Source organism: Stylophora pistillata, chromosome 14 (assembly GCF_964205215.1).
Source record: "Stylophora pistillata chromosome 14, jaStyPist1.2, whole genome shotgun sequence".
In the NCBI taxonomy this organism is placed as follows: domain Eukaryota; kingdom Metazoa; phylum Cnidaria; class Anthozoa; order Scleractinia; family Pocilloporidae; genus Stylophora; species Stylophora pistillata.
Window position 1 is genome coordinate 18937088 of NC_142532.1, and position 26166 is coordinate 18963253.

At 40.2% G+C, this 26166-nt stretch overlaps 2 protein-coding genes and 1 long non-coding RNA gene across 6 annotated transcripts in view; 2 read left to right on the forward strand and 1 right to left on the reverse strand.

Moving 5' to 3' along the window:
- The first annotated feature begins 295 nt into the window (after positions 1–295).
- Positions 296–2275, forward strand: LOC111325748 (uncharacterized). The gene is made up of 2 exons (XM_022929616.2): positions 296–797; positions 1933–2275. The coding sequence occupies exons 1-2, from the start codon at positions 494–496 to the stop codon at positions 2142–2144; spliced, it is 516 nt and encodes a 171-aa protein (XP_022785351.1). The 5' UTR covers positions 296–493; the 3' UTR covers positions 2145–2275.
- Positions 2276–18987: 16712 nt separating this feature from the next.
- Positions 18988–26166, reverse strand: part of LOC111325709 (la-related protein 7) — a 30598-nt gene continuing 23419 nt past the window's right edge. For all 4 annotated transcript variants that reach the window (XM_022929573.2, XM_022929574.2, XM_088745997.1 and 1 more), the window contains one exon: positions 18988–19570. In XM_022929573.2, coding sequence (XP_022785308.2) covers positions 19487–19570 — 84 coding nt within the window. In that variant the 3' untranslated portion in view covers positions 18988–19486. The remainder of the gene's footprint in view (positions 19571–26166) is intronic.
- Positions 25163–26162, forward strand: LOC111324652 (uncharacterized). Its single transcript, XR_015995661.1, has 3 exons — positions 25163–25270; positions 25361–25474; positions 25887–26162. It is a non-coding gene; the product is annotated as an uncharacterized LOC111324652 (long non-coding RNA).

Here is a 26166-nt window from a genome sequence, read left to right on the forward strand (position 1 = left end):
GTGTTTACGACATGGGCCTGACGTAACACAACCGAGTTTCCGAGATAAGGCCTTGGGCACCACATCCCTACCCGCAAGATATGTACTTTCTTTAATTAAAGCATGCACTTTGTTTGGGAATGGTGAAAAATGTGCAATCACACGTATCCCGACCCCCTTAGAAGCCGCGAACATTAGATGACATTGCACAACTGTAACAAAGGTCTATATTGAATAAACAATATTCAATAAAAACAGCCGTTATTTTGTCTCTCCTGTGTGGTACTATAGTGTTTCAGAGCAATTCCAAGTGAGGAATTGATGAGAAAGTGACGTTGATGAAAAAAAGGATGTCATGCTCGTTGACAAGACTATCGAAATTAACGAGCCCCAGCTTGCGCGCGCAGATTTAAACTCGAAGGTTGACGAATTAACTGTATTCAATGCGTAACACGTGAATCAAAATCGCTTCAAACACATTTCAAGAAATCAGCTTTACTAGTGTCTGCCAACTATGAATCTTCTGCAAAAAGCTTTACTTGCTGTCTCGGCAGTTGTTTACTTAGGATCGAGGATCATTTGCGGTCAAACGACGAACTCTACTTTGGCCTGCAGCGCCGCCAAAAACTGCGAAAAATGCGTGGAAGATTCTAAATGTTTCTGGTGCGAAACTACACTGTTGTGCAACGATTATGGAGTCGAGAACGAGAAAGTTGAAACAAAAAAATGCGACCGTTGGAAATGGAAGACTTGTGGTAATGCGGAGACCTCACTGATAGCCATTGTGAGCGGTTGTACTTCGGTTGTCTTGATTTCTAGTAAGTTCTTCTTCCTTTTTTTTTTTTCTCCAAGAAGTTGCGTCGACGAATCCTGCAATCTTCATTGCTTTTGCCGGGCGCAGTTCGAATTTTCCTATCTCCGTCAGGTGCTTCAAAAATTGAAACAGTATTCCGTAGAAAAACTTTTGGAATTACACCTTTAGCTTCCATTTAAACATGAAGGCGCGCTATAAAAGGAGCCTTAGGTCCCACTGGACCATTTGTCAATCAACCGTCGTGTGATGTAGAACTCTAAGAGTCAAGTCAGCTTGAGCTACAGCTACTCCAAAGCAGCGAACAGCGGGCGCATTCATCAAAATTGTTTTATGTCTTCATCACAATACAAGAATTTTTGAGATTTGTATTTCCTTTCTCCAATGGAAACTGTCTTTATTTGTGGCGGTAAATTTGAGATCGAAGTAGGTGGTTCGCACGTTACCTCATGCCACCACTGATGCTGGTGGAAGTAAACAATATATCTCATTAGCTCCTTTTGTTCGTCTACCAGCATTTAAATTTGACCCGCACACGTCAATGGTGAGTGACAAATGAGCCTAGGTACAAGTCTTCCCAGGGAAGACTTCCTTATATAGCGCGCCTTCATGTTTAACCTCCAAAGCTTCCTACCCACCCGTCGCTGTACGGTCCCACAACTGTCCTCCCTCCCTTTCTCTCTCTTTTCTTTTGCTTCCCACTATTTGTAATTTTGAACGGCTCTTTTTATTTGTACATCACCCGAAGCTACACGAGGCCCTAAGAGTGTTACGAGAAGGATTTTGGAATGATTGCGAAACACACTATGAGGATATTGAACATTCTAAAAAGCTGTATTGGGTTATGTAAGACGAACCTGCTCAGCACTGACTGGTATAGTTGTAGTCAATATCAGATAAAAATTAACAATAATTAAAGCAGTACCGATCAAAATACTCCTGTAATCATTTCAGTCTTACAATTACAAACTTTCGCAAACACTTATGTTAGGGAACTAGGGTCTCTGGCTATCCCGATGGCCTTTTTGTTTCATCTACCACAATGGGAAACACAGGTTACAGCGTTTCGTCCTTTGTGGAAGAAGCTGCCTTCTTGTGTTAAAACTGTTCATATTTATATATTTGTCCATCCAATTTTTTAGTTCTTATAGTGCTCGTCTGCATGAAGAGGGATCTTTGGAATCGAATGAGGAGTTCGCGGTTTTGCGATGAGCGGGACAAAGAGGGATTGTTCGAGCAAGAGGAAAGGTTTATCAGAAAAAAGAAGCATACCAAGAAACTGGGAAAAAAAGCACAAAACCTTGCTGACAAATACAAACTTAACGATTCATCCATGCTGTTGTACACACCCTAAATCACAATTTCCTTTGGCCGAGAAATCTCAGACCCAACTAACAGTACTTGAACACAAGATACACAAAAAAGTTTCTTTTCGTCATCTGACATGTTAGTATAAACTAGAATAAAATGGGAAACTTATCGACACGCTCACATGTTTGGTCAGGGTCCAGTCATTAGAGATTTTGAACCGTGTTTACGTAAAACGGCAAACGTCCGCTTACTCTTTCACGTTTCACGTTAAAATAGCGTGAACCTTGCGGGTTTACCTTCGCGTGAGCTTACCTTCGCGTGAGCTGACGTCATAGTGGATTTGAAGGCGTTCTTGTAGGACTTACAATGAATAGGTTTGGTGCCCGTTTTACTTTGTGAGAGAAAAACTGAACAAAATCTTACAGGTTCCTTTCACGTAGAGACGGCGAAGCGCAACCAGCAAACGTGAAAAATTAGCGGAAAAAACAAAGTCACGTGGTAAATCTTGCCGTTTACGTTCCACGTAAACGCGGTGCTAAATCTCTCTATTATTTATCTTAGAGGGGGTGGGTGGGTGGGTGGGCGGGGAATTAGTGGATTTTTAGGGGAAAAATTGGTTTCAGGGGGAACGGAGCTGAGGGGGGCTCAGTTGACACCAGCAGGGGAGATCATGAGAATGGTATAGAGTTTATAAAGCTCCCTACTCTAACCACTTATTCCAACGTTGAAAGCTGCGTTAAGATCAAGCACCTTCCTCCATTTTTTCGCTCTGCCCGAGTTTGTCGCCCTGCTTCCTGACCCGAACGAACCAGGAGCATTTCAATATCTCAATTTGGTATGACAACACAGGTCAGTGTCGGAAAAGCGGCCGTACCATCCTTGTTCTTAATAATAATCAATAATATTTTCCGGTCAAGTCGCTTGAAAGCTGTTGCATTTCAAGCGCCCCGGCCTTTAAATCTAAGTTCGAAGTTAACAAGAGAAAATGTTCGGATGCATGTGGGGCTCTTTGCACTTCTGATCTTAGGCGTCCTCTTCACCATCACTGTCTTCAAAACGTATGTGACTTTGCCGCTGGACTTGTAGTGCTTCTGCCTTTTTCGAAACCTAAAAAGAAAGTGGAATAAACAATATGGTTGATAACGGTTGGCCTGCAGTGCAGCCGTCTTATGAGCTCGCAATCTTTTATCCAACCGGCCATGTTTTAGTTAGCGTTAGAGTAGACGGTGGGGGGAGGGGAAGGCGAAAGGCAAGAAGAAATTCTATGGCCCTTCCCCTTCCCTCTCCTTCCTTTTGACTGTCGCTTGCCCCCCCCCCTCAATACAAATTTCTTTCTCTCCCCAGCTTTACGCTGCTCTAAAAATCAAAGATGGCAGCTGTTATCTTAACCGAGAAGATACCGAGCAGTCGCTTGCCAAAATTACGCTTAATCTACGGGCTTGATAACGGTTTCGGGTCTAAATTTAAGAATAACACCATTAAAAACCCAGGATTGCCAGTTCTATCGTACATTCCAGGCCATCATTACCAAGCTCATGTAACGACTGAAAGCCTTTAAAGCTTATCAATTGAGTTGAAATATTTTGAATCAAGACACTAGCCTATACACGATCGACCGTTTTTCACATCCACTGTTTGCGGTTCCGAAGGAAGATTGATCCGATACCACCGAAGAACAGCAGTCACGGTAAAAAAGACACACTTATTCAGTCCGCTACTTCATTGACGACGGTGGATACACAACTTTGGAAAGCCACAGAATAGGGCAGAAAAAGCTTTGGATTTAAGCAACCGTCCGATTAATAAGATGTTGGATATAAGTCTTCTAACCTCAATCCGTCGCTTAATAGTCCATTTTACAGTTGTGTGCTTGGTTGCCAAGCCTTTGAACGGGAGTGAGGCTAGGGATGACCTTGTTATGATACAAACCTTGCTGCCTTTCAAATGTAAATCACTTTGTTATCATGCTAAGTAGATACAGGTCTCTATCACAACAAGGTCATCTTTAGGCTCACTCTGAAGCAAAGGCTTGGCAACTAAGTACACAACTGTAAAATAGCCTATTTACAGAGGAAAATTCTGTCGTAGATGCACAGTAATAACGCAAAACAACTAAACACGAATTGTTTTCTATCAATAGGGAGGAATGCATGCATACAATAACAATCCTTAGGCAAATGTATTTTCAGTAGCGTTCAACTGACAAGGAGATACTTTTCGATAAAACCCATCGCACAGTTTCTTTGTGTGTTGCATTCTTTCGAGCAGTGGTTGACCGGTCAATGAGTGGTGGTAAGTCTCAAGCGTCCTGACTTGTAGGTTTCATCTAATCGCTTCTTGCCTAGTTGTACAGAAGAATTCCAACCTCTTTTTGGAATTTAAGTGGTTTTTATCGACTTTTTGATGAAACATTAGAGTAATATCATGCTTGCACAAATGAGATCGCCGCATTAGGTACGTATCTCGCACAACCCTCAGATCACAGCATTAGAGTATGTATTTCACTTCAATAGCCCATTTCCGAGTTACCCTTGGCCTCATTTTCAAAACGAGTCCTGGTGTTCATCCTTTCATATGATTATAAGTTTTCATTCACATACAAATTAAACTCATTTTCACAAGAATGGTTGAGCACCAGGCCTCGTTCTGAAAAAGAGGCCAAGGGTAATTCGGAAATGGGCTATTAGATCACAGCCTTGGGGTAAGCTTGCACCAATCAGAGCGGCATACCTTGCATGTTTAATTTGCTGATCGCTTTTTTTGTTTTGTTTTGGTAATTCCCTTCAGTTGGAAAATGATACCCCTGTCCATGAGCGTCCATTACCACGAAACACTAACTGAGTCCGTGACAGAATTTGCTGCGCAAGCAGTTTTGTTCTCACGCGTATAATTATAGGAAAGAATTGGACTCCACTCAATCCTACTAACATTATTATGATTTTGACATGATAATCACTGCATGGCAAAGATTCCTTTTTATAGGTCCGCGAACGGTCAACGAACCTCTGCCCATAGAGCAGTTTCACTATTAAATTCCGAGTAGTGACCTAGTGAACTTGCCGTCAGTAAAGTCACTGAAACATTCTTCGAAGGACTCCCTAAGAGGAGCACATTAATAGTCTTTGTATGATACCCATTGGACATAGATATATATTTTTTTCATTTTTATTACCCTATTTTAAGTTGTTCATTTGTGATTGTAAATTGTCTACCATTGTAAATAGCTGCTGAAAAGCCTGTACAGGAGAAATTATTAAAGTTCATTCATTCATTCATTCATTCATTTTGAGAGCCTCTAATTTTTGCGAATTTTGAGGATTCTGTCGACATGTCTTTATTGATCGCTTGAATTCATCTTTTTTTTTTTTTACGTATTGCCACATGTCGAAACCGAAAGTATCCCTAACAAATTTAGAGACATAAATGGTGTCTCATGCCAAGGGGGCAAAGAATCAAGTAAGTGACTTAGTAATCGTGAAAAAAACAAAACAAAACAAGTAAAAAAAAAAGGGGAAGGAGAGACGAAAGCTGTATGTACCACGCGGATTGGAAAGAACAAAGAGTCTTGCACCTGTCTTTTCAACTCTTCCTTATCCTCAGTAATACAGGTTTGTGTCTTTTAATAATCAACCGACCAAACTCCTAGTACTTAGAAACAGAAAAAAGTCACCAGACAAGTCACCACCTATGGGTTGCCTAAAGTACCTGAGGGGGAACTTGGCAAATTTTGTTAAAGTGCTTCCTGGTTTGGTCTTCGTTTTCAAGTCGAATTTATTGATATCCAGATAAATTAAACTTCCCTTAAAAAGTATAATAAAGAAAAAGGGTAGAACAAAAAGCTTATTACAAGTCACTGAATTCTGTTTCCAACTTCTTTTCTGTTCAAATGCGGATCCTTGCAACGTGAGTTTCGAATTACACGCGCGTGGAGCTTAAAGGTGCAGCTCCTTACGTTGTGGCGTTGGATCTGTCTCTTCATTTTATTGCGGCCGTGGCTCTTGGTTATGGTTCAGGTTGGAAGTCAAATGATCAGTCACAACTAACGCCTGACCGATTGTAGAAAAAGTGACCTCATCAGTTCCCGTCCAATTCATTTTCGACCGATCTTACACGTATATTCTCGGCGAGGGGTTTCATTTGATGCTACTTCGAAGGAAACAAAACTAAAAAAACCCAAAACGTTGGCGAACGACCTATGAGACGTTAGCAAACTAACCTGAGACGTCGGCGAAACGACCTACGACGTTGGCGAACCGACTCGTTCAAATAAAATTACAAATTTTAGCTCTTAGCCAAAACGCTGTTTTGAAATGCTTTTTGATGTTACAGGTACTGATTTATTGGCTATGATAATCACAGAAGGCAATTAATATAATCTTTTTATTGCCAGCCTCGTTTCCATGTTAAAGCAGTATTTTTTTTCAAATAAAGAGTACACAAAAAAAAGGTGAAAGCTACTCTCTAACGATTGCTATCAAGTGAATTTGCTAAGTCTTTCACATAACCTTTCATTACATCTCACATTTGTGCACACCAGTTTATCTCGGTGGTGTCACTATTGCGCAAGGAATGGTTGTAAAGACGTTTCGGTCTCTTACTCACTTGCTCATGCTGTGGTTTGATCATGAAATTCGAGCTGTCCCTCTTGATTTACAGTGCACGGTCATTCGGTGACAATATCGCCCAAGACAGAGTAAGTAAGACGTTTCGGTTTCACAATCTTTCGCCCCGAACGTGTAGTGCGCGTCGGTGTCACTCGCTCAGAACGTGGTGTCGTCGCCTGCTCTGACCATGCTGCAGTTTGATCATGAGATTCGGACTGTCCCTCTTGACTCGCAGAGCACGGTCCTTCAGTGACATTAGCACCCAAGACATGGTAACACAGACGTTTCGGACTCTCAATCTTTCGCCCCGAACGTGTGGTGCGCGTCGGCGTTGACCCTGCTGCGGGTTGATCATGAGATTCGGGCTGTTTATGTTGATTCACAGGTTTACAACGTGTTTCTTTTTTCTTAGGTCCATTCCAGGATTCAGAACATTTTTCAATCAGCTGCTTGGGCGGCGACGAATTCTGCTGCTCAGACAGTTCTCGCGACTTTGAACCAAACTTAGCTTTTGTCGTCTTGCTTGGATATGTGGCTGCATCTTCAAAATCAATTTGTTCAAATTTGGTTTCTATTGCAGATTTCGTTAGCCTTGTTTCTGATTCCTTGGTGGGTACTGCCTCTTCATTTTGCGGTTGCGGCCGCGGCTCTTGGTCAGGACGTTTTTCTGTCGGCTTGGGCGTTGACGACCTCTGTTGCTCAGACAGTTCTCCCGACTTTAAAGGAGGCATAGGGATGGTATTGACGCTGTTAACTTTTTGCTTCTCCCCTGGATGTATGGCCATATCAATTTTGATTTGTCCTTCAGATTTCGTTTGCATTCTTTCTGACCTTGCTGGGGATTCCGTCCCTTCATTTTTTTCTGGCTGCTGCTCTTGGTTGCCATAAGTGGACCCTGCATGAACAGCTACTGGCTCTTCAGATGTCATTTCATTTTGTTGCGGCTGCGGCTCTCGGTCACGGTTAGATCTTAAATGATCAACATAAAATTGCGAGTCTTCCTTGAACCGCCTATCATTCCTTGCCCGTGATAAGATCCAGAGAAGTTCAGATGAAGCGATAAAGATATAGATTCCATTCAATACAGTAATGGTAACACTACCACCGGCTCTCTTAGCTGCTCGTGTATTGCGACACGCGTAAATATCAGGTTTTATTGGTGAGGCGTTTGTGGACGAAAACGCCGATGAATTGGAACCTTCTTTCGAAAGATTACATTCAAACTTCGACGGAAAATCTATAGTAAAATGCAGTAAGATGATAAACAGGATCGCCAGAACAATTATCACAGCTAGCTGACAGCAGTACCTTGTAAACAGACCACTTCTTACTACATTTTCTTTCCGTCCTTCTACATCAGGGTTCCGGGTTTCGAGCGCGTCAATTTTCGATTTGGATGTCTGCGAGTAAATGATAAGGACCAATGTGATAGTGAAGAAGTTTATGAAGACGAAGCCAAACACGGGGAACTTGTTGTATTCTTTCTGGTATTCATCGAAACACCTTTCAAGGACGGCGGGGTCCTTCCCACCTTTGTCGCTCAGATCTGCATCACAGCGGATGTCCGACGTCGATTCACTGTTTTCTATGTAAAGGAAAGTGAAAAACAGAATGCCTCCGACCGCATCCCAAATGATAGTCGTCACAAATTGAGTGTGCTTAAAGTTCTCGCTACTATCAATCCTCTAAACGAATCCATTCGAGTTATCTCTAGAAAATTACCTTGCTACACTCTCAGCCGTAAATCGCAGACCAATGAAATGCGGGCGAGAGGAAGCTTGGTAAAGCATAGGTAGTAGTTCCCCTCTACTAACTATGGGTAAAGTTAAATTGTGATAACAAGACCGCAATGGTCCATTTTACAGTTGTGTGCTTGGTTGCCAAGCCTTTGAACGGGAGTGAGGCTAGAGAGATGACCTTGTTATGATACAAACCTTGCTGCCTTTCAAATGTAAATCACTTTGTTATCATGCTAAGTAAATACAGGTCTCTATCACGACAAGGTCATCTTTAGCCTCACTCTGAATCAAAGGCTCGGCAACTAAGTACACAACTATAAAATGGCCTATTGCAGCCCTCATGTTCGAAGATGTAAATAAACTTCAGAGGAAAACTGTTTGGATACCACTAAAGAACACCAGTCACAGCAAAAAAAGAGAGACGTAATCAGTCCGTTGCATCATTAACAACGGTAGATAAACAACTCTGGAAAGCCACAAAATAACCAGCAAAAGCTTTGGATTTAAGAGACCGTCAGATTAATACCATATCGGAACTCAGGCCTTACAACCTCAATCCTTTGCCAAATTTGCATAACAATGTGTTAACGTTTCATTGCTCGAATCAATTTGCATATGGAAGTTTTGATATTCTATCAACGCAGCTGCCGTCTTTACAGGTAACGCAAGCACGTGTGTAGAACGGACTTACCACCTTCAGATGCCAAAAAAATAATTTTTTCTTTTTATTTGACCAAATTAAAGTCATAAATTTTACCTAACGTTTCCACAAAAAAAAAAAAAAATTAAAGATCTGGAAAAGCGTGGAAGCTCTTTGCTTGTGGAAAAATCTTTGCTCGTGGAAATTCAAAACGGAAAGGAAAAGAAAAGAAAAAAAAAAGGCTCAAAGGCTCAAAGAAGAAAGAAGAGTACCATTCTGTCAAGAAAAGAGAAAAATCCCTGGTAAAAGCGACCGGTACTCTGCTCCATGCTGGCGTCCAGATTTCGAACAAAGAAGTCGCCTTCAAACCAAAAAATATTATACATTACGTTAAAAATTAAGAATTTGTTCTCGGCTACGCCTCGAGCCACTCTAGCTTTTTGAAGGCTCTCCAAACTCAGTTCCCGAGTGCATACATAACTCGATATACGCACAGCTAAAAGCATGAACAAATTCTTTTATGGCAGACTGAGCGACAACAAGGATCTGCGCGAAGAAGCTTTTTTATTGTGATAGAGTGCAAAATTCTCACAATGTTCAAAAAAAATAAAGGAACGTCCCTACAATGCCATTCACCAGGTACATGTACACCTTTCCAGAATTAGGTCTACATTGTGCTCTCTCCTGCTTGGGCAGAACTTTGAAATTTGGCTTACTGTTAAATTTATCACGGTTAAGTAAGCGACTTAACAATCTATTTTTCTCTAAAAATCTTCTCCAGTCCTTGGGAAGTTGGCTCAAAATGTGGTTGTTGTCCGTACTGTTCAAGTGAAATCTTGTTCAGTTATGGAAATGTAGTTAAAGGTGAGCTTATGAACCGATATGTTTCGTTTGTTTCAGAACAGCTTTTTTTCGAACAATTTATTTTTAGGAAACATCTATACTATCGGGTAACACATTGTTAGGCACAACCCCCACCACTTTATTGGAAGAAGGTGATGTAACAGTTCCCCTTGAAAAAATCAAAGGACCAGAACTGGCCAATGCTAAGAAAACCATCTCTGTGAGTGAATTAAAATTGGTTGATAAGCTAAACGTATACATTATCTGCCAAATAAAAAAAATGCCACATATGTCAGGAAAAAACATTGTGCAGTGTCCACATTGTGGTGCCTCAAAGAAAGTAAAAAATGCAACGAAGAATATTACTGCAAGACTCTGGGCTGACTTGGATGAACAGGCGCTTTGGTTTACAGCTTTTACAGACACAATTGAAGCATTTTCAAGCAAGAAGAACTTAACTAAAGCTGCTAAGTCAGTCGAAGTCAGTGAAGCTCTTCTATATCTTAAATATTAACTCATCTTAAACTCATCACCATTAACTCATATTAAACATGGATTTCTTGTTGCAGTTTCCCCCACATAAAAGCAACATGGAGCAAAAAAGGCAGTAGACACCTGTACGCTTTGCGTACTTTTGTTTATTCCTGAGAAAAGACTTTCCACCAGCAGAGAACTTCCACGTGTGAATGTTATCAAGTGCACGTGCGCGATGTAAACAAAATATGCAAATAACATGAAATTGCCGCGATATTCTCCTTGGGGATTCGTCCATTTACGAGATTATGACACCTTCCGGATTTATTCACTTCCATTTGAAAATACGTTTTCCTAACGAAGTCGGACGCTTTTTGAGATTTTTAAATCTTTCTTTTTGGAAACGTTAGGTAAAATGTCTAACTTCAATCTAGTCCAATAAAAGAAAAAAAAAAAAAGACTTTTTCGGTGTCTGAAGGTGGGAAGTAACCTCAACCTCGCGGTCTGCAGAATACGGGCAATTTATTCATGGTAGAAGCTCCGTCTGTAAAGCCGTGGTGGTGTCGAACGACGTTATGTGAGCAGGGAAGCTTGCAAGGTCTTGAGAAACGCTTAAAAGCTAAAGTAAGCATATCACTGACCAACACTTCTGGTCGACTTTGTTATCATCGACTTAACATTTCTAGTTCCATTCAAGACCTAAGTCGACAAAATGAAGAAACGATAACAAATGATAACAGAATATTAAGTGATAAATTTGGTGTAGAATTTATTTTGCTTTTCGTAAATTTAAATAGTGAGTTATGCAATTTGCTATTGAAGTGAAATATTTGTCAACTGTGAATAATACTGAATAAACGTTTAACTGACCATTTCAATCCGAAAAACTAAGATCTTCCCAATAAAAACGAAGATTTGCAAAAAAGTCGCGAAGAAAACGAAGACTGTGGGCACCCACACATAGAGGCTTAATAATGCTCGTTAATGATTAATCGATCAATTAACTAATCTACTTTTGGTCGATGGATCTTGTTCTTGTTTTTAAATTATTAACCATGGGGCTGGGCCGGTAGTCGAATCTTGTAGGGGGCATAATGCCTTATCATTTATTTGTACTACCCGTTCATTGTAATTAGTGTGCAAATCTTTAAATAGAATAGAATAAATACCAGAGATGCTGGCGAATCGACCTAAGACGCTAGCGAACCGACTCGTAGGCGAAACAAACGCAATTCTTGAGGGCTAGTAAGCAAACTTCCATCATCCGAGCAGTAAATAATGCAAATTTTACACCGTTGTCGTTTAATTGGTCTGTTAAAATAAAGCAACAATTGAGACTACACAGCAGTCAAGTTTTGTTTTGATCTTGATTATATTCTATCGCCAACTGTTGTATTTTCGTTAGCGAGCATAAAAATCCTTTGTGTTCTTTGTTTATTACCTGCGAATTTTTGAATAAGTATCGTCAAGAAATTTTTAGGCACTGCCCCTAAATTGAACTTACCAATGATGTTTTTCGAGTTTGAGTTCATGGTTGTTTGACTTCATGTTTCCATGTAAGTTTTCCTGCAAATACAATAACAAATTTTGGTTTCGGCCAAAACATTGTTTTGAAATTCTGTTTAATGTTACAGGTACTGATTTATTGGTTATCCAATCAAAGAAGGCATAAAAATAATCGTTTTATTACCAGCTTCGTTTCCATATAAAAGCAGTATTTTTTTCAAGAGTGCACAAAAAAATGGTGAAAGCTACTCTCTCACGATCACTATCAAGTAGATTTTTAAAGTTTATCACATAATCTTTTATCAGATCTAATATTTTCTCGTTCTTAGTGTGAAAACATGAAAATTTATCGTCTTTTCAGGTGTCCCTGTTGCCCAAGAATGGTATTAAGACGGTTTGGTCTCTTTGCTGCTCAGTTCCCCCATGCTACGGGTTGATTATGAGATTCGGGCTGTTCCTTGATTCTCGGCCCGGTTACTCAGCGACATTATTGTCCAAGGCAAGGTACTGAAAACGTTCCGGAGGCTTAACCGGTCGCCCATAACGTGTATGATACACAGTCTGTGTCCCTGCTGCGTGTTGATCATGAGATGTGCCAGTTCGGGGCTGCATGGGCTGCGACGAATTATGTTGCTTGGACGTAGAGATGCTAAAGCTGGAAGTTTATACCATCTCGCTTGAATGTATGGGTGCACATTTAAAATCAGTTGGTTCAATTTTGGTTTCTATTTTAGATTTCGTGGGTGCTTTGTTTTTTAGTTCCGTGGAAGGTTCTGATCTATTTTGTTTCAGCCCCGGCTCTTGGTCACAACCTATTTTTGTCTTATAGCGCAGTGACGACGACTCAGGCTGCTTGGACAGTTCTCCCGACATAGGGATGTTAATGCTGCTGACAGGTTTTTGGGTCTTCTCTAAATTTATGGCTCAATCAGTTTTGCTTTCTTCTTCAAAATTCGTTGGCATTCTTTCTGACCTTGTGGTGGATTCTGTCCCTCCATTTTTTCCTGGCTGCTGCTCTTGGCTACTGCAAGTGGGCATTACAACAGTTACTGACTTGTCCTGCGTTGAACCTGTCACTTGATTTTGCTGCGGCTCCAGCTCTTGGCTAGATCTTAAATGACGAGCATAAAATTGAGAGTCTTTCATGAACTGCTCATCATTCATTGCCTGTAATAAGTTCTGAACAAGTTCAAAAAAAGCGAAAAAGGCACAGATTCCATTGAAAACAGTCACGGAAACCCTACCACCGGCTTTCTCAGCTGCTCGCGTATTGTGACACGCGTAAATATCAGGTTTTGTCGGTGTAGCGTTTTTAGATGAAAACGCCAAGGAACTGGAACCTTCTTTTGAAAGATGACATTCAAAATTCGACGAAAAATTGGGGAGACTAAGACGAAAAACTTGAGTTTGCAAAAAGACTATAAAAAGAATCGCCAGGACAATGATGGCGGCTAGCTGACAACAGTACGTGGTTGAAAGACCTCTTCCTGAATGTCTTTCCAGGGGCTGTCTTTCCGGAAGTTGTCTTTCTAGCTCGTCTACTTTCGATCTGACGCATTGAGAGTAAGTAATAGAGACCATTGTGATAACAAAGAAGTTAATGAGGACGAAGCCATACAAAGCAAACTTGCTGTATTCCTTCCGGTATTCATCCCAACACTTCTCAAGGACGAGGTCCTTCTCAGCCTTCTCCTTAAATTTTTCATCACAGCGGATGTCAGACTTTGATTCGCTGGTTTCGATATAAATGAAGATTGCAGACAGAATGCTTCCGATTACAATCCAAATGGTGCCCGTCACAATTCTGAGTTTGCTTAAAGTTTTAGGTATCATCAATTCTTTAAGAAGATCCATTGAAATCACTTGTAGAGTTTACCTCGCTCTTCCTCCTCGCCGTATGTATCAGACTGAATTAGCTCATATAGCTAATTGAAAAATCGACAGTGGGTTATGGTGGGTACTCTTTTCGACAACGATATTCGTCTTCACAGTGGTCAAAATGTTACTGACTCATTGTGGACAAATGAGTTTTCACTAAATGCTAATGAAAAGAACAATTAAGAACAGTTTTGAACATTTATTCAATCAACCAATGTTACCGAGGATAACGATTTTTGTCGGGTGGTGGTGAAAATGAGCAAAAAGGCAGTATATTCAACTAAGCCCTTTTGACGCAACAGGATGTTTTTGGCTCGTTCTTGGCGAAAAAAAAAAAACACTTTATTTTCACAATTCAGTACACTCCATTGCTCTCGCTATCCTTAAGTGATAACTTATTAGCATATAACGAAAGGATTGTAGGAATTTGCTCTAATGGGGGGGGCATAAGAAATGAAAGTAGATGCTTTTCAACTCAGATGTCATATGTTTAGTAACAGCAGAACGGGTCACAGCACGACATTGATCTTTTTTCAACCATGTATGTATGTATGTATGTATGTATGTATGTATGTAAATCTTTATTTAAACACGGAAAATCATCAGTTACATAATAAAAACTAAGATTAATTAACTGCTTTACATGATTGCCGTGTAGGAATCCTATATATCGACTGCGTTAAGATTTCGCCTAAAATGGTTAATGGATGAAGCATTTTTTAAATTTTTGGGCAATTTATTCCATAATATGGCCCCGCTGTAAGAGAAGCTTCGTTTCAAATAATTGGTGTTTGGTTTGGACAGGGCCAGCCTTCCCTCAGAGTTTCTTATGTCGTACACAGAGTGACGCTGAGAGAAAAGACTTTGTAGATATTCGGGAGCAAGGTCGTTCATAATTTTATACATCATTGGGGCTTTTTGCTTCTCTCGTCGAAGAGATAGCCTCTCCCAATCGAGGGCGGAGAGAAGGTGGTTTTAAGCTCGTATCAAAGGGTAATTTAGTAATAATTCTGGCTGCTCGATTCTGTGATTTTTGGAGCTTATCGTTTAAGTAGCCACTTAAACAGTCCAAGACGGGGCTGCAGTAATCAAAATGAGGCATAATCAAAGCGTTATAATTTTGAATTGCAGTTTCTTTGGATATAAAGGGTCGTACACGTTTTAGGGTGCCTATAGCTGAAGAGACTTTCTTGCAAATCTCTTCAACGTGGCTACCCCATGAGAGTTGGGCATCAATTGCGCTAGTCATGGACATGGCCCGACGACTGCCTACTACTACTGTTTTAGCAACATTTAGACTGAGCTTGTTAGCTTTCAGCCAACAGCTAAGGTTATTTAATTCAGGGATTAGAGCTTGCTCAAACTCTGTTAATGTCTTAGCAGATATCGTAAGATTGGTGTCATCGGCAAGCATTCTTGGTGCGGCGCCCTGCAGGGATTTGGGAAGATCATTAATGGATATTAAAAATAGCAAAGGACCCAATATGCTACCTTGCGGCACGCCGCAACTGAGGTTACGGGCAGATGATAATTTGCCACCGACACTACATCTCTGAGTTCGGCCACTCAAATACGACGAGAACCACTTAATAGCTGCCAGATCGACACCCAAGTATGACATCTTGCGCAAGATTATTTCATGATCAATGGTGTCGAATGCCTTAGTAAGGTCAATAAAGACAACGCCGTTTAAGAGACCGTTGTCGATATTTACCGACCAAGAATTTGTTGCCTCAAGCAAAGCCGTAAGCGTACTATGTAGAGAACGGAACCCTGATTGGCAACCCAATAGCAATTTGTTATCATCTAGATGACGAAAACGTTGATCGTAAACAATTCTTTCAAAAACTTTGGAAATTATAGGGATTACAGATATTGGTCTATAGTTGTTAGGATCCGATTTAATACTCTTTTTGAAAAGAGGAGTCACTTTGGCCGTTTTCCAATCATTTGGATATATCCCCGTGAGGATAGACTTAAAGAAGACTGAGGTGAGAAAAGGTGCGATGATATAAGCAGCCATTTTCAACAATTTACTCGGAATCATATCAAGACCAGTAGCTTTCTTTTCGTCAATTTTCGACAAAATGTTAGACACAATATCAACGCTCGGAATTTGTAAAGAAAACGAACGAGTAGAGTGTTCTAAATAAGACTCAGGATCAATATCAACGACAGGAATATCTTGCGCTAGTACTTGCGCAACGTTTGTAAAGTGATCATTAATAGTTTCCGAAAGGTCTATAGGATTACTTACTATTTTATTATTTACCTAAATCTCCAGAATATTCGTCGACTTACTACTGTTACGTGAAGTTAGCTCGTTGATCACAAGCCACTTTTTGCGCAAATTACCTTTATTGGCTACCATTTGGAAGGAATGCATATTTATGTTAGCAATCCTCAGGCAAACTACGTTTAAAGGCCTAACGCTCAACCAGTGTGCTTTGCGAGCAATTGCTATCGTTGTTATTCAGGAACTCGACACTTTTGCTCACAAACCGAACGGTAACGGCAACGAATACCACATTGGCAGTACCTTTGGCCGATATTTTTAGGACAAAAAAAATAGAAAAAGTGTATTATCACTCAGAGCACAACTAAATCGCCACTTCAGAAGAAGTATATTGACGATTCTGTGGAACAGAACCCAAGACAAAGTTGGAGAGTTTGTAAGAGGGGCAAACTGTCGAGGTCAGAGATTACTATTCTCTTCATTCTGTGCATTGCATCACGATACAATATCATGACTACCAGAATCAGAAATCATGTTCTTGGACATAAAAGGGTACGAAAGCGAGAGGTTTAACAGGGAATCGACTATTGACGTCCAAACGCATTACAAGGAGACGAAGACCTTCAAAGCATTGAATTTTTGTCATTCACGAGGCGTAAAGAGATGATTGTAAAAGGAGAAGCGCTACGCCTTCTATGCATAAGTTTGCAGCGCTCAATGTTAAATAAAATCTTACAGTGTTTCAAAACATGCTTAATGAAGAGGCTAACAAGGTAAAATTTAGGAGAAATGTATCTCTAAATTTGATCTCACCGGGAGTGAAGTTTCACCCAAAAACTTACCACCCAGAACACGTCACCTAAGTGTCGAGAGGAGATTTCCATCCAACTTTACTCCGAAATGCTGTGCAGCAGGGCTTCTGCAGACTCGCTACTCGTTTTCTTGCCAAATCCCAAAGCTGTCTTTCGCTATTGCCATGCGTTTACCATGCTTGTCGTGCAGGACGACCGTTTTGGTATGGCATCATTATCGCGAACGCGGAATGAAACGAAAAAATACTTAGAAAATAGACGATAGACATTTGAAGAAACTAGACAAGGGTTTAAAAAGTTGGCTTTCGATCAAGATCGCAATGATTTAGGCGAATTCTGTTATGAACAGTAAGCTTCCCTTACCTGTATTATAAGCTATCCTGGGTGAGGCCAGTGCGCCTGCGCTGAATACTAGTTGAACGTGGCCCCAGCCCACCGACAGATATATTAAACACGAAGGCGCGCTATATAACGAAGTCTTCCCTGGGAAGACCGAGGCTCATTTGTCACTCACCGTTGACGTGTGCGGGTCAAATTTAAATGCTGGTAGACGAACAAAAGGAGCTAATGAGATATCTATTGTTTACTTCCACCAGCATGGTGGCATGAGGTAACGTGCGAACCACCGACTTCGATCTCAAATTTACCGCCACAAATAAACACAGTTTCCATTGGAGAAAGGAAATACAAATCTCAAAAATTCTTGTATTGTGATGAAGACATAAAACAATTTTGAGGAATGCGCCCGCTGTTCACTGCTTTGGAGTGGCTGCAGCTCAAGCTGTCTTGACTCTAAGAGTTCTACATCACACGACGGTTGATTGACAAATGGTCCAGTGGGACCCTAAGGCTCCTTTTATAGCGCGCCTTCGTGTTTAATATAACTTTTCCTCAATTACTTGCAACTAACTTCCTAAATTCTATTTCTCCGAATCGCTCCCTCTCTAGTGGTGCACAAGATTTCATCTTCACTTAAAAGATTCAAGCAACGCTACGCAAAGCTGCTTTGAAAAGTTACGTGTACTTAGCCCGTAAATAACTCAATGACGAGTGACCCCTGACAGTTGAGGGGTTATTTTAAAATAACACATGTCTGTGTGTTATGGAAAATATATCTCTCGAAGGAAATGGGTTTAGACTGACTGACTCTTTTCACAGCTCTACGAGCCAGACTTTCTTTATTTTTCCTTCGGAAACTGCTTCGCTTTGGTTGCCTGTCCAATAACGATGCAGGTTCGGCTTTTATGGACACAGATAATCTTCTGTTCAATTTACTGCCACCTGATTTTGAATTGACGGAAACTCATCTGATGACCCGGCACGAAGAGAAAATAAGACCACCCGGCGAAGAGACCGGGACGAGTAAAGGAAACTGAGGGAGGGAGGTTTTTGCTGTCACTTTTTTCTAGTGGAGTCTGTTTATGGTCGTGACTTAATCGATACTCCAAAATCAGGTTACAGAAGTACAGCCTGGAACCTATTTTTTCTATTTATATGAACCTTTTTGCGCGCGATGATTGGCGGGTTTGGAAGCGATGAGCAAGTTTTAATCAGTTCCGAACGAGCCAATCAGCGGCGCGAAAAGCACCCTTCACTTGTATGGGATATACTAAGAACACAGAGCACCAGATCTTTGTCTTGTTTTCACGTCACTTGGAATTAAAGAGACTTCTAGCAACTATTGGCTAGCTTAGCATTCCAATTCAAACATTACCACCCACGTGATCTAAGAGGGGATCATTGGGGAATTCTGAACAGAGCAATAGCGCAAAAAAATTCGGTAAATACCGCGATATATTTAGATTTAGTATCTACTAAAACAGTGGATAGCGTTGAAGGCGCGCTCTGATTGGCTAGTCAAACTCCGAATATCCTTTGCTATTTACCTCCGAGCAACTCGCGAAAAAATGACGTCCGGTTTGCATCCGTGACAAGCGAAGAAATCACTCAAATTAACGACGGTGGTGTATATTATCTCAATGTTTTAGCATATACTAAAACAACTATTCACCTCAGTGTCGGTGGTTAGCGGTGGATATTTACCTCGCCGCTTCGCGGCTCGGTAAATATCCACCACTAACCACCTCCACTTCGGTGAATAGTTGTTAAATATTCTAATACCTCTAGGCCTACTCTATTATGATAACGGAAACCTACAATTAAGAATTGTTTTAATGAACATTAAGTCAGGTAACTTAGATTTAGCCAAAGTAAACAAAATAAGTAACATCCATTGGGGTGTTGGCTAATAATTAACAAAAAAATTCCCTTATCAAATTGCGATTAGGGAACCTTAAAACTATTTGAGGTCCTGTTTCAACTTGTTTCCGAAACAATTGAAGACTGGAAAGGCTCAGAAAACAGTGGAGGACTTGGAGGATATTTCAATACTGTCTAAGATGCGAGAAAAACCGCATCCCGCAGGTTTGGAGAATACCACAATTACCGCAATACCGCAAGAAAAATTGCCCATTTAATCGCCAACCCCAATGTCCTCCTCATTTAATGATTACCGCGAAATCAAAAGCTGAATTTGTCGTTACCACAGTTTTAAAGGCTGTTGCATTCGAAGCGCGCTTTAAAATCTAACTTCGAAGTAAACGAGAGAAAATGTTTGTATCGGAGGCATGTGGGGCTCTTTGCACTTCTGATTCTAGGTGTCCTCTCCACCATCACTGTCTTCAAAACGTATGTGACTTTGCCGTTGAACTTGAAGTGCTTCTGCCTTTTTTGAAACCTAAAAATCCAATGAACAATATGGTTGACAAGGGTTGGAGATCTTTATCGTAATTTTAACAATATTTGTTACACATATGATGCACGATCCTCGCAGTAGATAGCGCTATTTAAGCAATAGCGAAAATCAGACCAGAAAAAAATCAGGCCTGTACAGGCCTTTTTTTTTTTTTTTTTTTTTTTTTTTTTTTTTTTTTTTCCCTGGTCTGATTTTCGCTATTGCTTAAATAGCGCTATGTACTGCGAGGATCGTGCATCATATGTATCTAATACCGCAGTACAAAATATATGAACTTCATATATTTCATTGTATCTCAATATTTGTTCCGCCGCAAAATGTAATACTGACGCAAAATGTAATTATGTTGGTGCGAGAGAGATAAATAATGTCGTATGGACTTGCTTGACTATTTACAAGTGAATAATAAGAACAATATGTGTCAAAGAGGGAAGGTTGTTATTGTGCTTACACTTGGTAAGATTTTATCGTTTGTACAAGACTGTTCGTTTAATTTCTACGTTGACTTAGCCCTCTTTTTCCACCCTAGATCAAACTGCGTAGTGATGCAAGTCGCTCAAGCAATAAAGCAAACTCGCTTTTAATCGGAGGAGCTAGGTTGGTTAATCTTTACTTTATTACAAGGTATCCCTGGAAGGAAAACAACATGACCTTCAATCCTCATCGAGAATCTGCTTGAATACACATGACTTTCGCATTTCGCCGTAGACCTTTGATCTAGTATTTTAATTTCACTTACCCACTTGCATCATATTTCGAGTTTTTGTATTATCCGTTAGAGACGTTATTACATTTTGCGTTAGAAAAGTTATTACATTTCGCGTTGAAAAGTTATTACAATTTGCGTCGAGTAATTTGTTACATTTTGCGTTGAAGTTATTTCATTCTGCGCTAGTATTACATTTTGCGGCGAATATTATTATATTTTGCGTTAGTATTACATTTTGCGGCAGTATTACATTTTGGGGCGTCACAATATTCTTTAAAATTCAGAATCGGCAATTGCCAACAGTGGTCAAAATAGACTGAATGCCTTTGAAGCTAACCAAACAGTTTCCTTTTTGTTTAAATCTTTAGGAGGCTGGGGACGAATCGTCCAGGGCTAATTGTCTTTGGGGCGAGTTGTCTGACATTCGCTAAAGCAGCAAGGTTCACGCTACTTTACGTGAACGTGAAAGGGCAAGCTGACGTCTGCCGTTTCACGTAAACGCGGTGCTAAATCTCTCTATTACTCAAGCTAGAGAAACTATGAGTCTTTGTCTTCTCTTTAACTAATTTAATTTCCACCAAATCATGAAATGTAAGTCGACTTCCACGAACAGCCAGTACGGAAAGTGATTTTTGCGATAGACCCAAGGTCCCACAGGACAACCAACCGGAGACCAAAAACCTGGTGCACTCTGGGTATTTAATGAACACCTAGAGCCTCTCGATTGAGCTGAAAAACGTCCGCTTACGTTAAGAACTTTCCCGAGATCACTTGGAAACCATAGCAACCCTACACTGAAATTATGGAACAGAGATTTAACTCTGAAGCGTAAATTAAAGTGCTAATTGAAACCCATGAAAAATCTACTGTGCATTAGCCCTAGTAAAGGGTATACTGGAACCACACGAGGTAAAGAAATTCCTGTGACCTCGGTGGGAGGTCAACCCACATGTCCAACCCACGACCTCCGGATTATATCTACCTTTGCTCTGCCGACTAAGCTACGAGGCCGGACAGAGAAAGTCGGGGTCGATTAAGGTGGTCTCTTCGCCGCGATTCACCACCCGGTATGGTCGTCTGCGGCGTACGTTTGATACAAAGAAGTCTAAATGGATGATCGATATCAACTCTTTTACCGTTTTTATAATCACCGCCATGTTAAACAATGTACACTGTTGCAGTAATGACTTGATAAAGCGCCGTTCTTCAAATAACCGCCTTCTCAACCTCGTTCCCAGGGTCTCTCATCTTCCCGCCTCCAGGGGGGTGGGAAGATGAGAGACCCTGGGACCGAGGTTGTCCAAGGTAAACCTAAGCATTAATGTTCGGTTGGTTCTTATTTATTTATTCCTGCTATTCACACATTGGAAGAGAAATACACAAGAACAGCCAAAGCCGGGGGCTTAAATGGCCTAAGGTCAGCAAAGGAAGTGAAAAATTTACAAGAGTGGAAGAGAGCTTTAACTAAAATAATTACAATACAATTAAACCAAGAAAAAAAAGGTCAGTCAGAAAAAAAACCTTACAATTGCGATGCAATGCTTGGCAACTGATTTAAATATTTAAACGACTAATAATAAATTCCTCTACACCACACAAACAAATACACCTAATATAGTCCCATAAGGATGGAGATTATGCTTAGGCTAATTAACAACTCAGAGAAAAAAAGTCTTAATTTTTTTTTATAGTTGCTTACTGTGAGATTATTGCGCACCGATAACGGAATATCATTCTAAATAATAGGAGCTTGCCAAGTGATAGCAAATTGATATTTATGACAGGGTTAATGCAGATTAAAACGTGAACGAGTCAAATAATTATGATATTCAGAATCAAAATGAAGCATCGAGGAAACAGGAGCAGGTAAAAGGTTATTAAAATGTGAGAATACAAAACAGGCAACATGGAATTTATATATAGAGTAAAGTGAAAGAATATTATGCTTAGAAAAAAGGGGTTTAGAGGATGCGCGCAGAGGAGAAAAAGTAGATATACGAACGGCTTTCTTTGGAAGTACAAGGTAATGTTCTCCCAGAGCTCTCGGAGTGATTTGTGAATGTCCTGATACCAAAATACGACGTTTGTCAAGTAGTGTTTTATACTTCATGTGTACGAAGTTTCAAAGGTCCAGTGTGTATGGTTTTTCTCATCAACCTCTTCAAAGTCGTCGGTTAGGCCGAAGAGGAATGTGGAGAAGAAGAAATTATCTAAGTAGCTGGTCAGCATCAGCGGTGAGGTTTCCATATGTTTTTTGGCTTACTTGTAGTTATGAAGGGTATTTTAGGTGTAATATTGTTTTCAGAATAAAACTAGTTTACAGAAAAGCCAAAATGTTCCGAATTCTGACTTTTTTCTACGGTTAGTTTTGGTTCAGCTAGTTTAAGATCTCAATGCATACGATATTTTACACTAACATACGGAATTGTGAAGTGGTAAAGCTATAATACGATGTTTTCAGAATCATCATCTAGTCCTTTCAGAGTAATATAAGGACATTCTGTCCAACAATTGTTGGACAATCTAGCTATTGACGGAATGCTTTTAATGTTTTACTTTTCGCAGTATTTTAATACTGCGAAAAGTAAAACTATTGTCTGAGGTTGACATTGAACTATCAATTATCTAGTGTGGTTTTCTTTTCCTCACCAAAATTTGTTTTGCTTTGTTTTAGCCTTTAAACCATAAGTGACCAGTTTCGAATTTCTCCTTACAGTCTTATGGCTGAACCATTCATTAAAATAACAAGAGTAAAGGAAATGATTGCAAAACTGAGAAGCTTTGTTTGTCAAACAAATTCTCCTAGTCAGCACCAAAGAAAATGTGTAGAGGACAGTGAGGACAATATTGGCACTGATGTTTGATATATGAAAAAATTTAATTTAAACTTAAGGGTATCTAATTAACTAACAATATTTTGCCCCTCCATTTCTCTTCTTTATCGTCAATTTCACTGTTGAAATGGATGTAAACATAACACAATTAAAAACAAACACACAGGTCGACTCTTTTCTTCTGTACATAATTACTCTGTTATTGTGAAGCTTTGGTTTCAAATCTGTTGCTGAACCCAGAGACTAATAGTCAAGATTTATAAAATTGAATCTGCACTTCATGAAGCCTACCTACATACGAGTTAAAACTATATCTCCAAGTTTATCTGGTCAGGACAATTGAAGAAATTGGATGATAATCCTCAATATCTATGTGTGATTTATGAATCAAGGATAAATTTTCACATCAAAGACAAATATGAATATAAATCTTTATGTTAAATTAAAAGAACGTCTTTGTTATTGCTTACCGAATGCAGTTTGCGTGACAGTCAATCCTTAATTTATGTTCTGGGAGAATTATTGTTTTATATTTAAATTCAAATGACCAGGTATGCATGATATTTCTTCCTTAACCATTTTAATAATAATAATAATAATAATAATAATAATAATGATAACAATAATAATAAACAGTTTAACGTGGAGAAACACTTAGCTAGAAGCTAGTTTACAGGTTTTCCACGAAACAACTTAAACAAATAATTCAAATTGAAAATAACGTTGTTAAGAATCCCACCTGGCCGAAGGCAAACCAGTTGGCTATATTGCAAGCATGGCCGAGGATTTGAAACTCGGGGCTACCGTGAAACAGATCGAAGTAGTGGACAGGGCGGGACTTGAACCCGGAAGCGGCGGACTGCGAGTCCGACACGCTGACCACTCGACCATGCTGCCTTCCTTTATTCCCAGAAGTGATTAAGATGTAATTTCTCCTTATGATACTTATGCATTATCCAGTATATTGGTGATAATACTCAAACTTGTCAGCTAGAAGTTGTTATCTTGATCCACACCAAATTCTTGCAACTTATTTACAAAAAAATGTGCAGCAGCTAGAGAGGAGAATTAACACTCAGATCTTGGTGAAATTGAAGAACAGCTCCCCAAAATATCTGTGGGTCGACTGTCGGCCGACTGTTGGCTGGCAGTCGACCAACAGTCGGCCGACGAACGACCAACAGACGGTCGACAGACGGCCGACGGTCGCCCAATAGTCGGCCAACAGTTTTCCCAATTGACACGAAAAACTGTCGGTTTTCTATTTCGAAATTAGCATCGATTAATTTCGCAGTTAAATAAGACAATATTACTCCATCGGACGCTTAGAGACTTTTCCTTCAGGTAAGCAACAATTGGGGCTTATTGGAACCCCGATTTTACGATCTTCGATTTAATGATATTTCGTAAGTACAACCGCGGTCGTGTATCGAAAGGCAAGCGGGTGTTCGAGATGGTAGAGAGAGAAAGTGGTCGCGCCTTCACTTTCTGTGTACCTGATCGCTCAAGAGAGACGTTGGTTAGGAACTATCATTATTTCAGACACGTTTTCGCCCTATTTCAACCTGAATAACATCGGATACATTCATTTGATGGTCAATCACTCGGAAAACTTTGTCAATCCTGTTACTGCGGCTCACACTAACACCATTGAGGGATTGTGGAATCAGGTGAAGAAAAAGCTGAAGAGAATGAGCGGCACTTTTAGAGATAAACTTCCAGGTTACCTCGACGAGTTCAGCGACAGTACCCGGGAAACCGCTTCGAGAACTTGCTACGTCACATTGGCGAATTATATCCTGTTAACTAAGTTCGCTTGGTTTATAGGGTGATCTACAAAAAACGGCTCTTTTAGGAGCCACCAAAAAATAAAAGTTTTTTACCAATACATTACAGAATAAATGCTTGTTTTACTTTTAATAACATACCTGAAAAATGTCTCAGTTCTGATTGGTTAAGATGAATGCAGTTTTCAGTTAATTCAGTGCAAAAAAGAGTTAATTCAGTGCAGAAGGGGATTAAACACGAAGGCGCGCTATAAAAGGAAGTCTTCCCTGGGAAGACCAAGGCTCATTTGTCACTCACCGTTGACGTGCGCGGATCAAATTTAAAATGGCGGGCGATTTGAATACCCGAAAGGTAAGGTATACGAGAATTGATGTGCCTTTCCTGTCTTTACTTGCCCCAGAAATGAAATATCTTTATCTAACACCAAGTAGTACTTCACAGATTACAATTTTATTAGAGGAAAGTTTAATCGAGGAGCTAACCGGTTGGCTTACCGTGAACAACGGAGAGATCGATCGTTCGAGTAGAGACCCCGAAAAAAAAAATCAACGCCCGGTAAGTTGGCTCTTGAACGAATCATATTTACAACACGATTACAAATTGATATTATTCCACTATTTGCAATGTCTATGCCAATAATTGTTCTATTCAAGTCCGATCCGAGTGGGTATTGTAAAATACTATCAGACCATGAAGCATAAATATTCATAATTTCTCCTGTTTCCAATGATCGGCAACTCCCAAAGCGGATAAATATTTCAAGGCCATATTTTTTATTCATACTTTTAAATCTGAATTGTATGCGATTTACTGCTAGCTAAAAAATCTTATCTCGGCCTTTCTAGGTTGCCGAAACATATTTTACCCGCCATTTTCAACGTTCTCGAACGATGTCCTCTACAGCGCTTTACCAGGTCAAAACAGGTTATGTTCTCATGCAACATTCTCATCTTGCTTTGTTTAACAGGTTCCGAAGACAAGGAAAATACATCGGCAACATGTGTCGAGCTGCAGCGCGAGCTCATTAGTCAAGAGAACGAGACCGGTGAAACCAAAAATTCAAATCACATAGAAGGAGTTCACGCATATGTCGCGCGTGACTTGTGCATGTACTGTCGTTCTTCCCCATGTGTTTTATTGAGCGAGACCCTGCCTGCACGGTTGAGAGCGTTTGGCCAGCCCAGAATGAACAACCACACGAAGCGGAAGGGCGACGATAGATGTTTCTATACAATTCTCAACCGCCG

Bases quoted from the DNA above. Each gene is read 5' to 3' on its own strand.
- LOC111325748 (XM_022929616.2), top strand. From the start codon at position 494: ATGAATCTTCTGCAAAAAGCTTTACTTGCTGTCTCGGCAGTTGTTTAC. The intron at 798-1,932 runs GTAAGTTCTTCT...CCAATTTTTTAG, and splicing joins TTCGGTTGTCTTGATTTCTA to TTCTTATAGTGCTCGTCTGC.